Source organism: Equus caballus, chromosome 4 (genome assembly GCF_041296265.1).
Source record: "Equus caballus isolate H_3958 breed thoroughbred chromosome 4, TB-T2T, whole genome shotgun sequence".
In the NCBI taxonomy this organism is placed as follows: domain Eukaryota; kingdom Metazoa; phylum Chordata; class Mammalia; order Perissodactyla; family Equidae; genus Equus; species Equus caballus.
This window is the reverse complement of record NC_091687.1, coordinates 48846590-48863994: the sequence shown is the minus strand read 5'-3', so window position 1 is coordinate 48863994 and position 17405 is coordinate 48846590. Positions and strand designations below refer to the sequence as shown.

At 37.4% G+C, this 17405-nt stretch overlaps 1 protein-coding gene across 5 annotated transcripts in view; it reads left to right on the top strand.

Moving 5' to 3' along the window:
• The window catches only part of THSD7A (thrombospondin type 1 domain containing 7A), a 671418-nt gene that overhangs the window by 468510 nt on the left and 185503 nt on the right, over positions 1–17405 (top strand). For all 5 annotated transcript variants that reach the window (XM_070264554.1, XM_023639297.2, XM_070264555.1 and 2 more), the window contains 2 exons: positions 12241–12489; positions 15389–15570. In XM_070264554.1, the coding sequence (XP_070120655.1) occupies positions 12241–12489; positions 15389–15570 (431 nt within the window). The remainder of the gene's footprint in view (positions 1–12240; positions 12490–15388; positions 15571–17405) is intronic.

Sequence of the window (17405 nt, the reverse complement as noted above, 5' to 3'; positions counted from 1 at the left end):
CAACGACAAGGAGAAAATATTAAGGACAGCCAGGCTAAAGAAACTAACCTACAAAGGAACCCCCATCAGGCTATCAGCAGATTTCTCAGCAGAAACTTTACAGGCTAGAAGAGAGTGGAATGATATATTCAAAAATCTGAAGGACAAAAACCTACAGCCGAGAATTCTCTACCCAGCGAAAATATCCTTCAAATACGATGGAGAAATAAAAACTTTCCCAGATAAACAAAAATTAAGGGAGTTCATTGCCACAAAACCTCCTCTTCAGGAAATCCTCAGGAAAACCCTCATTCCTGAAAAATCCAAAAAAGGAAAGGGGCTACAAAACCAAGAGCAGAGGAGATAAGTAGAAGGACAACAACAGAGAGTAGCAGCTCTTCATCAGAACAGATTAAACCATGGGACGAGAAACAAAGGGAACTGAAGAAAACCGGAAAACAAGACACAAAATGGTAGTGGTAGGCCCCCACGTCTCAATAATCACTCTAAATGTAAACGGATTGAACTCCCCAATCAAAAGACACAGAGTGGCAGGATGGATCAAAGAACAAGATCCAACAATATGCTGCCTCCAGGAAACACACCTCAGCCCCAAAGACAAACACAGACTCAGAGTGAAGGGATGGAGAACAATACTCCAAGCTAATAATGAACAAAAGAAAGCAGGTGTCGCTATACTAATATCAGACAAGGTAGATTTCAAAGCAAAACAGATAAAGAAAGACAAAGAGGGACAGTATATAATGATAAAAGGGACTCTCCACCAAGAAGACATAACACTTATAAATATATACGCACCCAACACAGGAGCACCAAAATTTGTAAAGCAACTCTTAATAGAACTAAAAGAAGACATCAACAACAATACAATAATAGTAGGGGACCTCAACACACCATTAACACCAATGGACAGAACATCCAGACAGAAAATCAACAAGGAAATAATAGAATTAAATGAAAAATTAGACCAGATGGACTTAATAGATATATATAGAACACTTCATCCAAAAACAGCAGGTTACACATTCTTCTCAAGTGCACATGGAACATTCTCAAGGATTGACCATATTTTGGGAACCAAAGCAAACATCAATAAATACAAGAGAGTTGAAATAATATCAAGCATCTTTTCTGATCATAACGCTATTAAACTAGAAATCAACTACAAGAAAAAAGCAGAGAAAGGTGCAAAAATGTGGAGACTAAACAACACGCTTCTCAACAAACAATGGATCATTGAAGAAATTAAAGAAGAAATCAAATATTATCTGGAGACAAATGAAAATGAGAACACGACATACCAAATCATTTGGGATGCAGCAAAAGCAGTCCTAAGAGGGAAATTCATCGCAATACAGGCTCACCTCACTAAACAAGAAAAAGCTCACGTAAGCAACCTCAAACGACACCTAACAGAACTAGAAAAAGAAGAACAAACAAGGCCCAGAGTCAGTAGAAGGAGGGAAATAATAAAAATAAGAGCAGAAATAAACGATATTGAAACAAAAAAGACAATAGAAAGGATCAATGAAACAAAGAGTTGGTTCTTCGAAAGAATTAACAAAATTGACAAACCCCTAGCCAGACTCACCAAGAAAAGAAGAGAGAAATCGCAAATTAATAAAATCAGGAATGACAGAGGAGAAATCACAACAGATACCAATGAAATACAAGAGATCATAAGAGAATACTATGAAAAACTATATGCCAACAAATTGAACAACCTGGAAGAAATGGACAAATTCCTAGACTCCTACAATCTCCCCAAACTGAATCAGGAAGAAATGGAGAATCTGAATAGACCAATCACAAGTAAGGAAATAGAAACGGTAATCAAAAACCTCCCCAAAAACAAGAGTCCAGGACCAGACGGCTTCTCTGGAGAATTCTACCAAACATTCAAAGAAGACTTAATACCTACTCTCCTCAAACTGTTCCAGAAAATTGAGAAAGATGGAGAACTCCCTAACACATTCTATGAAGCCAACATCACTCTGATCCCCAAACCTGACAAGGACAACACAAAGAAGGAGAACTACAGGCCGATATCACTGATGAACATAGATGCAAAAATCCTCAACAAAATTTTGGCAAACCGATTACAGCAATACATCAAAAAGATTATACACCATGATCAAGTGGGATTTATACCAGGGACACAGGGATGGTTCAACATCCGCAAGTCAATCAACGTGATACACTACATTAACAAAATGAAAACCAAAAACCACATGATCATCTCAATAGATGCAGAGAAAGCATTCGACAAGATCCAACACCCATTTATGATAAAAACCCTCAGTAAAATGGGTATAGATGGAAAGTACCTCAACATAATAAAGGCCATATATGATAGACCCACAGCCAACATCATACTCAATGGACAAAAGCTGAAAGCCATCCCTCTGAGGACAGGAACAAGACAAGGGTGCCCACTTTCACCACTCCTATTCAACATAGTCCTGGAGGTGCTGGCCAGAGCAATTCGGCAGGAAAAAGAAATAAAAGGAATCCAAATAGGTAACGAAGAAGTAAAACTCTCGTTGTTTGCAGACGACATGATCTTATACATAGAAAACCCCAAAGAATCCACAGAAAAACTATTAGAAATAATCAACAACTACAGCAAAGTAGCAGGGTATAAAATTAACGTGCATAAATCAGTAGCATTTCTATACACTAACAATAAACTAACAGAAAAAGAACTCAAGCACTCTATCCCATTCACAATCACAACGAAAAGAATAAAATACCTTGGGATAAACTTAACCAAGGAAGTGAAGGATCTATACAATGAAAACTACAAGACTCTCTTGAAAGAAATAGGCGATGACATAAAGAGATGGAAAGACATCCCTTGCACATGGATTGGAAGAATAAACATAGTTAAAATGTCCATACTACCTAAAGCAATATACAGATTCAATGCTATCCCAATCAGAATCCCAAGAACATTCTTCACAGAAATTGAACAAACAATCCTAAAATTCATATGGGGCAACAAAAGACCGCGAATTGCTAAAGCAATCCTGAGCAAGAAAAACAAAGCCGGCGGAATCACAATCCCCGATTTCAAAACATACTACAAAGCTACAGTGATCAAAACAGCATGGTATTGGTACAAAAACAGGTCCACAGATCAATGGAACAGAATTGAAAGCCCAGAGATAAAACCACACATCTATGGACAGCTAATCTTCGACAAAGGAGCAGAGGGCCTACAATGGAGAAAAGAAAGTCTCTTCAACAAATGGTGCTGGGAAAACTGGACAGCCACATGCAAAAGATTGAAAATTGACCATTCTTTTTCACCACACACCAAAATAAACTCAAAATGGATCAAAGACCTAAAGACTAGGCCTGAGACAATAAGTCTTTTGGAAGAGAATATAGGCAGTACACTCTTTGACATCAGTTTCAAAAGAATCTTTTCGGACACTGTAACTCCTCAGTTGAGGGAAACAATAGAAAGAATAAACAAATGGGACTTCATCAGACTAAAGAGCTTCTTCAAGGCAAGGGAAAACAGGATTGAAACAAAAAAACAGCTCACTAATTGGGAAAAAATATTTACAAGCCACTTATCCGACAAAGGGTTAATCTCCATAATATACAACGAACTCACACTACTTAACAACAAAAAAACAAACAACCCGATCAAAAAATGGGCAGAGGACATGAACAGACATTTCTCAAAAGAAGATATGAATATGGCCAATAGACACATGAAAAGATGTTCATCATCGCTAATCATCAGGGAAATGCAAATCAAAACTACACTAAGATATCACCTTACCCCCGTTAGATTGGCAAAAACATCCAAAACCAAGAACGACAAATGTTGGAGAGGTTGTGGAGAAAGAGGAACCCTCATACACTGTTGGTGGGAATGCAAACTGGTACAGCCACTATGGAAAACAGTATGGAGATTTCTCAAAAAGTTAAAAATAGAAATACCCTATGACCCAGCCATCCCATTACTGGGTATCTATCCTAAGAACCTGATATCAGATATCTCAAGAGTCCGTTGCACCCCTATGTTCATTGCAGCATTATTTACAATAGCCAAGACGTGGAACCAGCCTACATGCCCAGAAACTAATGATTGGATAAAGAAGATGTGGTATATATACACAATGGAATACTACTCAGCCATAAAAAAAGACGAAATTGGCCCATTCACAACAATGTGGATGGACCTCGAGGGTATTATGTTAAGCGAAATAAGTCAGTCAGAGAAAGACGAACTCTATATGACTCCACTCATAGGTGGAAATTAGTATATTGAGAAGGAGATCTGATTGGTGGTTACCAGGGAAAAGGGGGGGTGGGGGGAGGGTACGGAGGGGGAAGTGGTGTACCCACAACATGACTAACAAAAATGTACAACTGAAATCTCACAAGGTTGTAATCTATCATAACATTAATAAAAAAAAAAAAAAAAGAATTATTCCTTCTAACTTGCTGAATTCTATGAAGGAAAGGGCATGCTTAGGGAATGAAATGAGCTCGGAAAATTTGTAAGCTGTTAATTTAAATTGATAAATAAATGGTAAATCACAGGAAATTTATTTTTTTTTTAAAAAAGGAATGCAGCTTGAACATAGTTAGAGGTGGGAAAAGTCTTTTTATAAGCTTCAATCTGAAAACACAAGCCAATAAAAATTTAGCTTGGTTAGGTTATGAAAATTTAAGAATCTTCCATTTTTTTAAACAAAGGGACCTTAGAGGTCTTTTAGGAAAATGTAATTTCACTATATGGAAAAGATATGGGGTGGAGTAATCGCTACCTGATCAGAGTCACGCAACTCAAAAGTGGCAATTTAGGAATGTCTTGGGTCTCTTGACTATGAGCACAGCATTCATCATGTTCTCTCTTCCTACAAATGGGGGACTCAGAGAAACTGGACAATCATCTTTGTCCATTTGTTTTTTTCATTGTAAAAGCAAACAGTAGATTAGTAGGAAAATAAACATATTTGAACAGTAGATTCTTGTATTAATCTCTGAATGTAATTTTAAAATTAACTCTGTTTATATGTAAGCATAAGAGATGGTACTATAGACATGACTGTCAGTTGGCCGATGGCTGTCTTAATATATGTGAAAAAATGCATCTACTTCAAGAAGAATGTCATTTTTTTTTCTCAAATAGTCAATAGAGTTACAATAGTACTCCATATGTGGTTTAAGTCCCATTACCCTTATATTTTGCAGGCCAGGATTAGGACGACCACTTTCACTCTTGGAACAAATTACTTAATCAAATTAAATATGTGATCATGTTGTCATAACAGAGTACACAAGCCTACAAATATGTTTTGCTTTATGTAAACAAAATGAGTATTTTAATCTTCCCTGAACATCAAATTGTGTTTGTTCATATCTCGAAACTTGGGGATGCTTGTTAATATTACAAAAAGATTTAGTGTAATACCCTTTATATGGAAAATCCTTCTGTAACATGAATAGTGTTATTGAACCATTTGCATATTTACAGGAAGAAAACATGTTCTTTAATTCAATAAGAATATTATAAGTGTTTATTATAGACTAATTATACAGGAACTAAAAAAGACATGCTGCTATGCATCTTATTTAGAGATATGTTTTTAAGTGCCAAAATGATTTATATTTCTGAAAAGTCATATGAGCTCATCAGTCTATAGGCCTCATGAAGGAGCTGGGAATTGAGCGGGGTTTGAGGATACCACAGATTGGCTGGCTCATCAGTCATCCAGCTGCACCAGTGTGATGCTTCTCAAGCTATCCACGGTGAAGGATCAGATTTTGGTTGCTGGTTTTTATTTTTGTTTTTGTTTGATTTCCTACCAATCCAATAACATGGGCCTACTCTGTATGTCTAGCATGTAGCTCAAGCCATACGCCTCTCACCATGGAATTCAACAATAACAGAACTGGCCTATATCGTGTTCATGGAATCACATCCACTGATCCTGAACTTGAGTGTTGCAGACTTCAAATTTCTGTAAAAATGCCTGGGTACTTACTTTCAATTCCTGTGCTTAACTCATTGCACACCCCTCACAAAGAGTTGGCCTCGTCCGTGGACCACGTTTTGAATAGTGCTGCTATAGTGTGAAGTTCTGTACTACAAAGGCAGAAAACTAAAATGCACTTCTGAACGTCGCTTCCAGCAGGTTTCTGGATGTAGTTTAGATTCCAACAATGTGCTAGAGCTGGGCTTAAATTCTGAACTGGAGTCAGTGGGAAGAGGCACAAGTACCCATTTCACAGGGAAGTTTGTGCCAGAAACTTGGCTCCCTGTAGCCACAAAAGCAGCTCCATGGATCAGAGAAATGGTGTGATTCTGAGGGTTGGAAGTTAACCTGGAAGCTTGGTTAGAAGCCTTCTCCTCCAGCCTCTCCAATTATTTTATAAACGCCCTAATATCTGGTAATAAATGCCGTGATCTATTCAGTTTCCATTGTCTGTAAGAGGTAAGGCTATGCTGGTAAAGATTCATTTTACCAACTGTAAGTACTGGATGCCTTATATTTTTGGAGTGGTTGGGAGAGTTAGCTCTAGACCAGTGTTCTCAAGCGTCATTATGCATATGGATCACCTGGGAATGTTGTTAAAATACTGATGCTGATTCAGGAGCGTAGCCTGGAGATCTGAGATTCTATATGTCTAACAAGCTCCCAGTTAATTGCAATGGTGTTGGTCCGCAGACCAAACTTTGAGTCGCAAAACTCCAGATTAGACTAAGCCTTCAGGAACAAGTTTCACCTCCAGAACCCAGACTACAGATGTTTGGCTTCAGCAAGATGACGAGAAACTATTCTGATCACTTTATTACTTTTCCCTGGATTAGAAACAGTAGGCCTATGCTGACATCCAACCATAACTTCTTTTTTCTTTTTTTTTTCACTTTATTAGGAACAAAAAGACAGCGTTTTTTTCATGTATCTATATCTAGTTATTGAGAAGTGGGGGAAGAGAAGAGAGAAAGAGAAAGGGATTAAACAGTTGATTCTAAGCAAAGAGGCTTCAAACAGGGAATTTACAGCTGTCACTTTTTGCCACCTCAGTGCAGATATTCAGCCTACCTCTTTATAAGGGACACATATTTCTTGCCAGTAGCTTATGACATTGTATTTTCAGTCTATAAGTTCATCCACTTCTCATGAGAAGGAAAAATTGTCACCTGGTGTTTGGGGAAGGAGTGGTTCAGACCACATTTAGAGACTTTTCCTGAGCGTCGGCCATACCACCTAGATCCTGAGAGGGTTTGCTTCAGAGAGGCAAAGAAGATGGGAGATGGGATTCCAAATGGCAAATAGTGTAGACAAAAGTGGGTAGATAGAACTGGGCTTCTGTTCTCTGGAGACCATGAGGAGAGTTGGTAGAATTGTAGTAGGCTACTGGGGAGGAGGACTGAAAGGTGGCTAAGTGACAACCTGAGAGAGGGCAGTAATCACAGTGATACATTATGGAGGGCTTCGATTACCAGAAAAGAAACTGTGGACTTGATTTTGAGAAAATGAGAGTCTTGGGAATTTTCTGTTTAAGAGGCTAAAGGTTGATAACGGTATTTTGGGAGATTAATTAGGCTGCCTTTAGAAAGAAGGTGTCTTTTCACAGGTGTTAAGATTATTAAATGGGCTACAGAAATAATTTTAGGGAAAAAATTTGAAATGGCACTCTATTTTTGTATAGTATAATTTGAATTATCAAAAATTAAATAAAATGAAATTTATATTTCATTAGTGTTAAACCTTGGCCTAAAATAAAAGTGTTAAATATACCAGATAATCAGAGTTTAAAAGTCACTGTCGGGAATATCTGTGCTCCATCATCTCTTAATGAAGTCTCTTTAAAGACAAATATTAAAGTTTACTCTCCACTTTTTTATTTTTTCGATATTTATCTGATTACTTTCTATCTGATACAAAGTCACTAAGTAACATCTGCTTCTATCTCAAAGCCAAGCTTTTGTTCTCTTTAGTCTTAGCCTTCTGGGCTATCCTGAACATACCACGTAAATGAAAAGGAAACTATCAGTGACCATCGCATCTTCTACCAGGCCACCTTGCAGAAGCATAGCCCATGCCTTTGACTTCCCAGAGGGAAGATCTTTCATCTTCTCATGAAAACCATAATGAACCAAAATGTATAATTCCCCTAAGTTCTATAATGTCAACTTTTTGCTTGGCCAGAATAAAGGAGAGAAAGGGAGAGGATGGCAGCTGAATAATTTAGTAACCATGGATCATTTGGTGACCCTATTTAGTCTCACTAACAATCAGAAAATGAAATTAATAAACATCACTGTGCTTGTGGGCCTACTAAGGTCCACTGTAAGGCCATTTGTGAATTATGCAGGCCTAAAATGAACCCCAGGATGTAAGTGCTCAGCTACTCTTGTGTCCTTGCCTTTGAACTCTGATATGCTCATGAGTTCTAAAAGTATACAAGCCATCTAGAACTTTCAACTAAACCCTGACCCTTAATTCTGGATCTGACTACTGAACATTTCTGCCTTGTTGGATAGGTCCTGGATATATTATATCAAATCGAGATATTAATGTTGAACTCATTTATCAACTGCCAGATACATGCTTCTCTTTTCCATGTTCTTCATTTCGAAGAATTGCAGTGCTGCTCACCAAATCGCAAAGCTGGAAACTTTCAAGTTATTTAATGACTCCTTCCTCTCTTTAAACTCCTTCAACTCTCCATCAGGTTGTATGGTGTCTAACTCCTCTTTTCTTATATTTCGTAACTACTTTTAATTTCTACTGCCATTGCTTTAGTTGATACCTTCATAAACCTTATAAGCAGAAAGATCTAGTTAGAATCCCAGTTCTGCTACTTTCTAGACTTGGTTTAGACATTTAGATTCCATTTCCTTACCTTAAAAAAAAGGTGGATTTCCACCTTACAGCTCAGTTTTGAGGATTGCCTGAGATATTCTAGGTAAAACTCCACACAGTACGTGGGTTATAGAAGACATTCAGTGAAGGTTGACCTCATATTCATGATCATACTTCACTCAGCTTGACCAATGTCTAGCACATAGTAAGCATTCAATATATGTTTATTATATTACTGTTGTTATCATCATCATCATCACAGTCTCCCTGCCTCCAATCTTGTACCCTAATATTCCATCCTCCACCCCACCATCAGAATCTACATAAAATACTAATACCATCTCCTTTTTGCTTGATATCTTTCAGTGGTGCTCTCATCCACAGGAGGTCCTTTTCTGGATGTGTGTAACTGCCCTTGATCTGACCTAGGCTTCAGTTCCACTCTTATTTCCTCTGCTCAATACAAACTCCTAACATGGAGGCCGAGGAAAAGTCTATATTTCCCCTACCCATCACCAAACAAACAAAAGGTTATTTTATTTCATATCTCCATTAATTACCTTCATCTCAATCTGACAAATTCTAGTACATTGTTTAAAATTCACCATAGTAATCTACTAGTACTTCATATAACCTTCTGTGCCTCCCCAAGCAGAATTATATGCTTCCAATTTAATTACTGTAATCTTGTCATTGTACTTCCAAAGCCCAATATTAAGTAGAGTTGTTTAATACACTTTTGTTGAAATAATGGTTTGGGGTATTGGGAAATTACAGGAAAGACAAACTGTAGATAGGTAGATAAATAGATAAGTTATATATGTCACATATATTAAAAACTACATGATCATATAACTTAATACTGCTGTTGTTTATACTACTAATTTCTCATATGTGGGACCTATATTGAAAATTGTTAATATTTATCAGGAAAAAGTATTTGTTTTGGCTTTTCCATAATTACTAAGTCATCCTTAGGACAAGCAGCACATTTGCAAAGTGTGTGGATAGTACAAACCCTGGGGCTGTGAAATAGCGACACTAGCTGATTCACCATGTGCCAGTAACTTGGCATTGGCCGCAGCTAAAGCAGTTATTCTAATAAACTGAGATTTACATCAGATTAAACTGTGAGAAGAAATAGGGCAGAGTGGTCAAGAAAATGGGCTCTGATTTTAGAAAATTCAAGTTCGAATTCCAGTCCACTGCTTACTAACTATATGATCTTGAATACGTTCCCTAACTTTTCAGAGACTCTTCCCTATGAAATGTAAATAATAATGGTACCCACATAAGAGGATGATTGGGAGTATTAAATGAGGTAATATGAGTTAAGTTTCAAACTTAAGCTATACAATCTTTCAGACACACAAGACCACCATAGGCCACATTTGGCATCAGTCTGCTTAGAAGGATATAGAACAGGAACCAGAACTTGTCATCATTGTAGCATCAGACATTCCTCATCTGGTGGGAGTTCTCCTAGAAATCCATGCAGCACAGCTCAAATGGAAGAAGATAAGTCCTACATCAGGCAGGTTCCTAGCTGCCTTGGCTAAAATGTCTCATGCTCCACAGAAGCTAATATCTCTTGAAGTGATCCCATTGTCATAGCCTGCAAGTTACCCGCAAAAAACAAGCCCTGAGCCAAGAGTTGACATGTTCAGGGAAGCTCAAAGGTGTGGCCACCTACCAGGTATTTATAATTTCCCAGTACAGACAGAATTTATCCAAAGGGATTATTTTGTCATAAATAATATGATCTAGTAACGTAGCTGACATCCCAACTTTCATCAGGTTACCAGGGTAACTGTAACTGGAGGCAGTTAACTGATGATCAAATTCTCTACAAAAGGTTAAAAAGGATTGTTAATCCTCTGCCTGTACATAGAACATGAACCTAATAAGTATTACATAGAGGATAATATATGCATATGTATATGAAAACAATCTCATAAAGAATAAGAAATGCATCTAAGAGGAAATAAAATATGGAGAATTTTGCAAGGGAGTAGTTATAGAGGTCATCATTTGGTCATTATTTTGCCTGATTTTCATGGATAAACCATAAGTGTAAGAGTGAAAACTTGCTCGTCACAGAGAAAGTTTTGCTCTATGGTTAGTGTTCTACCTAATGAATCATTAATACTCAATACGTGACATTGGAGTAAAACTGGGATTTTGGTCCTCTCTGTTGTTGTAAGAAAAACAGCTGACTCACAGAGCCCTTTTACCGCCACTCTCAGATGACTGTTCTTCTCAGACCTCTCAGCTCAGACAAATTGACTTTGATGCTTTGAGCTCTAATTGTCTCCTAGGAATGCAATTTTCATCCACATGCCAGTAGAATTAAGAAGATTGAATGTCAGTTGTTACATTAAAATGGACCTGCCTTTCTGTATGGTTAATTACCATAGTTAAATATAGCACCTGAATGACAAGACACAATTAACAGTGCGTTCTCCCATCGGAACAGATGGTTCTATCATGGAGACAGGCTGCCTGCGTCTTGTAAACATGCACTATTGGTTATTGAGAATGGGCAAGAGTTCAGCTAAGAATCAACATAAGGCCATCCAATTCCAGAAAACTCCTCAAAGTGCATATGCTCTTAGTCATTGATATGCATAGTATCATCTTCATCTTCATATGCAGATGTTACAATTTCGAATCCAACATTCCTGTAATTCAAGTAGAAGTAGATAGATAAGAGTTTGAACATAAATACTTTACTGATGACTAAATATTAGAGATCTATTTAGAGGATATCTCTACAGTAATATAGAAGACATCTCTACAGTAATATAGATGTAAATAGATTTACTTTTCTAATGCTTATGATGTATTTCATTAAGATACCCATATGTTTACTGTGTATTAAAATGTGAACTGGAAAAATTGATGTATTTGAATAAGGATACATTATAATTGTGACAGCTGAAGTTTCAAATGATATTAAAAATAATGTTAAGCATATATTAAATTACTTTTTCTATTCAAAACAATATTGTATTAAGTTGGCCAGCATGTTTATTTAAATCACTAAACAGAATGTAAATTATCATATGTTAATTTTCTCATTTTCTAAATTAAAACAAATCTGGAATGAGTGAAATGAACAATATGGTAAACTTAGTTTCAGCCAATTTTGCTTAATCCCTTTATTTTCTATTTCCTATGAATGGTTTAACAACTGTTACAAAATAGGAGGAAATGCAAATGTTAGCTTTGAGTCTAACTGCTTTTACACATCATAAATGTTGATATATTTTCACTGAAATTGGAATTGTACCTCCACGTAGAAATAAAAACGTCCAAGCTGATTTCACTCTGAAGTATAGAAGACAAAGTTCCTAACTGCCTGTAAGCCTGTGTTGAGATTGTCAATGCTCTTTTGCAGCTTTTGCCAGCAGGAGAAGCTGCCAATGACCTTCCAGTCCTGTGTGATCACCAAAGAGTGCCAGGTGTCAGAGTGGTCAGAATGGAGCCCCTGCTCAAAAACCTGCCACAATATGGCATCCCCTAAAGGCGTTCGTGTAAGGACACGGAGCATCAGGCAGTTTCCTATCGGAAGCGACAAAGACTGTCCAGAACTTGAGGAGAAAGAACCCTGTGTGTCTCAAGGAGATGCAGTCGCCCCCTGTGCCACGTGAGTAAATGAAGGACTACAGCTTCTGTGACCGTGTCTGCCCAAGTTGCATATCCCTTCCGTTGTTGGCTTTCAACTGAATAGTATGTTGGGAAATAGTGATTTTTACAAATTCTAAGTGGAAAAGTAAAATCCCTCTTTACAAAGGCTATCCTAAAAAAAAAAAGATAAGGGTTTTACAGAATAAAAGTGTCTTTAACAAGTTGTATTTCCAAATCTCCATAAGGCTACATTTTATATATTTTCTATAAAAATAATATATTATTGGTAGACTTTTTCTGTAAAGGGTAAGATAGTAAATGTATTAGGCTTACGAGCCACATATGTCTCTGTAGCAATGAGTCAACTGTGCCCTTGGAGCTGTAGACGGTATGTAAACAAATGAGTGTGCATATGTTCCAATAAAACTTTATTTATAAAAGCAGGGGACAGGTTGGATTTGGTCTTTGGGCCATAGTTTGTCAACCCACATTCTGTAAGGTAAATAAACTTTCAAAATATAGGTTCCTGTTATTTATTAAGCAAGTCCTACTAAAATTCAGTACTGTATATAACAAATCCTATGGAATAGAGTCAAATACTACATCAAAATAATTCAAAATAATGAGACTTTAAGCTTCTTGAGGACAAGCATTGTACTTTTTTTTAATGCTTTTTGGTGAGGAAGATTGGCCCTAAGCTAACATCTGTTCCCAATCTTCTTCTTTTTTTCTCCCAAAAGCCCCATACATAGTTGTATATCCTAGTTCTAGGTCATTCTAGTTCTTCTATGTGGGATGCCACCACAGCTTGTCTTGATGAGGGGTGTGTAGGTCCTCACCCAGGATCTGAACTGGCAAAACTCTGGCCACCAAAGCAGAGCATGAACCCAACCACTCAGCCACAGGGCTGGCCCCCAGGATTGTGCTTATTAACTTGTTTTGCTTTTGTTTTTTTTTAAATCTCTAGCATATATCACAGGGCCTGGCACATAGTAAGTGCCCAGTAAATGTTCATTGAATTCAGATGAACCAAAACTAATTCTGAAATATTTGGCAGCATAACCATATCCTTTTTGTCCTTAAAAAGACATTGTTATTACTGTTTGATGTTACTACGAATTATCTTAGTAATAAATACACTTCAGCTTAGTCTGAATATAGAATATTTATAAAACAACTTAGAGAATCTTAGTTTCTCAATACATATGCACAAGTTTCACTGAGAACTTCTCTGGAATATTCCAAACATTTAAAGAACATGCATACAGCTCAAATTTCATGAACCAGTGAGGAGGAAAATTACTGCTACTTCTAACAATAATAATAACAAAGATAGTGATGATTTATACAAGATCTTCAATTCTCCACTCTCCCCTGTGTAACAAATGACTGAAAACTCCAGAGTTTCCTTCCTCACTGCTCTGTCTGTCCCACCCACTTGTGTGTTCCTCGTCATAAAACAGGCTCGAGGACCTGGCCAGGATGCCAATCAGAGTGCCTTGTCTCCTAGGACTTTCTTCTCTCTTTGTCTCAAGCTAGATGTTTTATTCTTTATCCGCTCATATTCAAACACTATTAACAAAGTAAATACATATTCTGAGTTCTCGTTCTTCTCACCCTTTTTGGAGGGTATCATTTTTTTAGAATATGAAACCAATTTACACAGGACTCCTTAAGATGACCTAAATTGGGACTCCATTCTATAAAAAAAATAAAATTTTCATTTTAACTCCCCTAATGAATGACTTGCTTTGTTTTACTTTCCTCGCCCCCGCCTCTGCCCAGGGCATCAATTATCCATGTTTTTAGAATTGACCTGAATACTATACTTCCTTTATAAACAGACATTAGGCGTTGTTCCTTGATGCCCCAGTCCTGCACCTCTTTTATGCCATGAATCCCCACTTATAAAGATTAAAAACAGGTATGAAAGTCAGCTTTCTGTCATGGAACTTTACCACTGACAAAGCAGAGCATCTAGATCACACATCTGAGGGCCCACTTAACTTTTTTGTCTAATTGAGATGGACATTAGCACATCCATTTGTACCTATGTTGGCTGTTAATCTGATTACTAAGGAAGCATCTTGGTTAAAGTGACACAAAGTGCTACATGAGCCATTTTCTTTGTGCTTTTAGAATATCCATTTTCCTCGAGCTGAAGAAATGCCGTCACTTTCTATCTTCAGTGGCATCGGGAAATGGTGCCCTGGCTATCTCCTTAAAGCACGTGTTGGGCTGACAAGCCCTCGACATTTCTTCCTCATCATAATCTTGACTGGAGCTTTAATTTAGAATCACAGATCGTCTTTCCTGTGTTCCACTGATTAGAAATGTCAGCTCTTTTCATCAGTCATCAGCACTCATCAGGGACAGCTCAGTGCTACAGAAAAAGCAGTTATTCTTGACAATAAAGAGAAAACTCTAAATTGTTATATTTTGTAATCCTAACACACAATTATAATTTTGATCCAGTATGAAAAAGCAATTTTCGTGCATTTTATTAAAGGCAAAACAAATGCTTGGGTTGATCATTTAGAATATTTTCCATTCCCAGATTCAATCCTTCTTTGTTTATAAGCATCAAGAAAGGGCAAGCTGGAGTTCAGCTTAATTGAACATAAAATTTCATGTTTTCAGCATTATGCTCTATTTTCATAAAATATTTATAAGTAACTTCCAGTGGTTGCAATTAAAACAGGATCATCCTAAATTTAACCCCTCTTTAAATGGAGCACTGCTGAGGATAAAGAACAGGTTGAAATTGAATCTGCACCATACATGTAGTAGTCTACGACTGATTCAAGAAGGAAGTGTGTTTTAGATGAATTTTCTTAAGAAAAAAAAAATATGAGAAGAGCAAAGCAAAGTTTTAGTCAATAAACATGGTTGCCGCTGCCGGCGTTCTCTTTATGTAGGTATGGCTGGAGGACCACGGAGTGGACCGAGTGCCGCGTGGACCCTCTGCTCAGTCAGCAGGACAAGAGGCGGGGCAACCAGACGGCCCTCTGCGGGGGAGGGGTCCAGACCCGAGAGGTGTACTGCGTGCAGGCCGAGGACAACCTCCTCTCGCGCTTGAACAGCCAGAAAGACAGAGAAGGTAAACTTTGTTTTCTTCTCAAAGACTCCCACATGCAGACCGAGCATGAGATCGCCCTGCAGGAATACATAACGCAGCCATTTAAGGCATGAATAGCCATATTTCTGTTCACTTTGTGGTTGACACCCGCTTTAGTGAACAGTAATCCGAAGTTTGATTGTAAAGAACATTTAAATCCAATTCCATCTTTTGTCAGTTCTGATTTACTGACAAGTCTCTTTAAATTTTCCAACTCTGACTCCGAGTCAAAACTTAGGGCGAGTAATTAATTATAAAAATAGAATAAAAATTCATCTTGTAAGTATACATGTAGAATGTAAATATATATTATAAAGTCCAAATTGTCTTTTCTTTAGATAAGAAGTAAAACCTGCGTGTAAAAAACACCTCCTATTGCTGTTTATAATTGGTTGAAAAATAAGTTAATTATGGTATTGAATGAATATTTCAATTGGAGTTTAAATGAAATAAATACAGAGTAAAACTACAGTAAAAAAAAAATCTTTAACCCAAAGGCATGACTTTTTTTTAAACCCTTTGATTTGACAGACATATCTTAGAATTTTTTTGTTTAAATCTCAGTTTGGGGACCAGATGTGATAAGTGTGCAAAAGGATAAGTGAGTCCAAGATGGCCAGGGCTAAAAGTATATATTATTATATATTAATATTACTCTAAAATTCTAATCATTATCAGATCAAGTTTATATCAGTTAGTTCTCTTCAGTCCACACATATATAAATATTTTTAAGCAATGCTGTAAGCAGACCCTCCTGCATTCCCTTTATTTGAGGGGTAGCGTGATTTCTATCCCTCATCCACTCGACAGTTAGCATGTATAAGTTGCCAACAGAGTTCCAAAAATTGTGTAAGGTGGTGAGGATAGAAATAATGATACAAATTTTGGACTGAGAAAATGCTCACAGTCCTCATGAGGACCACAAACCAATAGTTGTAACATGATATGATATGGATTATAACTGAGTTTTAGAATCATAGGGGGATCATAGAAACAGGAACTTTCATAGAGGAGATGGCACTTGAGGTGAGTGATGACACACTCCACACACAGTTAAGTGGGTCAGGAATGCAAGAGGGAGTTTATTCCAGGCAGAGGGAACAGCCGCATTACAGCACACCATTAGAGAAAAGCAAAAACGAAAAAGAAACCTTGCCAATAGAGATGAGTATATTGTGTTTGGCAAGTTGTGGATATGATAGGATAGTATTTCCCAGCAAATATGTTGGATGGAAAAGGAAATGAATAAGGATAAAGACCTTGGTTGATATCAGCAGATGAAAGACCAAAAAAGGGAGAATATTCAGAGAAGAAATCTGATCAAGAATGACCAGAAAAGAAGGGAAAGAACCATGAGAACTGCGTGTTTTAAAAAACAAAAAAAGGGAGTGGGCCCGGTGGTGCAGCGGTTAAGTTCTCATGTTCCGCTTCTTGGCAGCCCGGCGTCCACCAGTTTGGATCCCGGGTACGGACATGGCACTGCTTGGCAAAAGCCATGCCGCGATAGGCATCCCACATATAAAGTAGAGGAAGGTGGACATGGATGTTAGCTCAGGGCCAGTCTTCCTCAGCAAAAAGAGAGGAGGATTGGCAGTAGTTAGCTTACGGCTAATCTTCCTCAAAAAAAAAAATAATAATAAGTAAAATAAATTAAAAAATGAAAAAAAAAACAAAAGAAGAGATGGCTCCTGTGCCTCTCCCAAAAAGGAGTGACAGCAGGGACTAGTGATTCATGAAAAATAAGCACTGAAGTTTTGTTTTTGCAACTTGCCAAACTTAATTGTTTTGCATCCACTAACTTTACATAGCTTGTCAG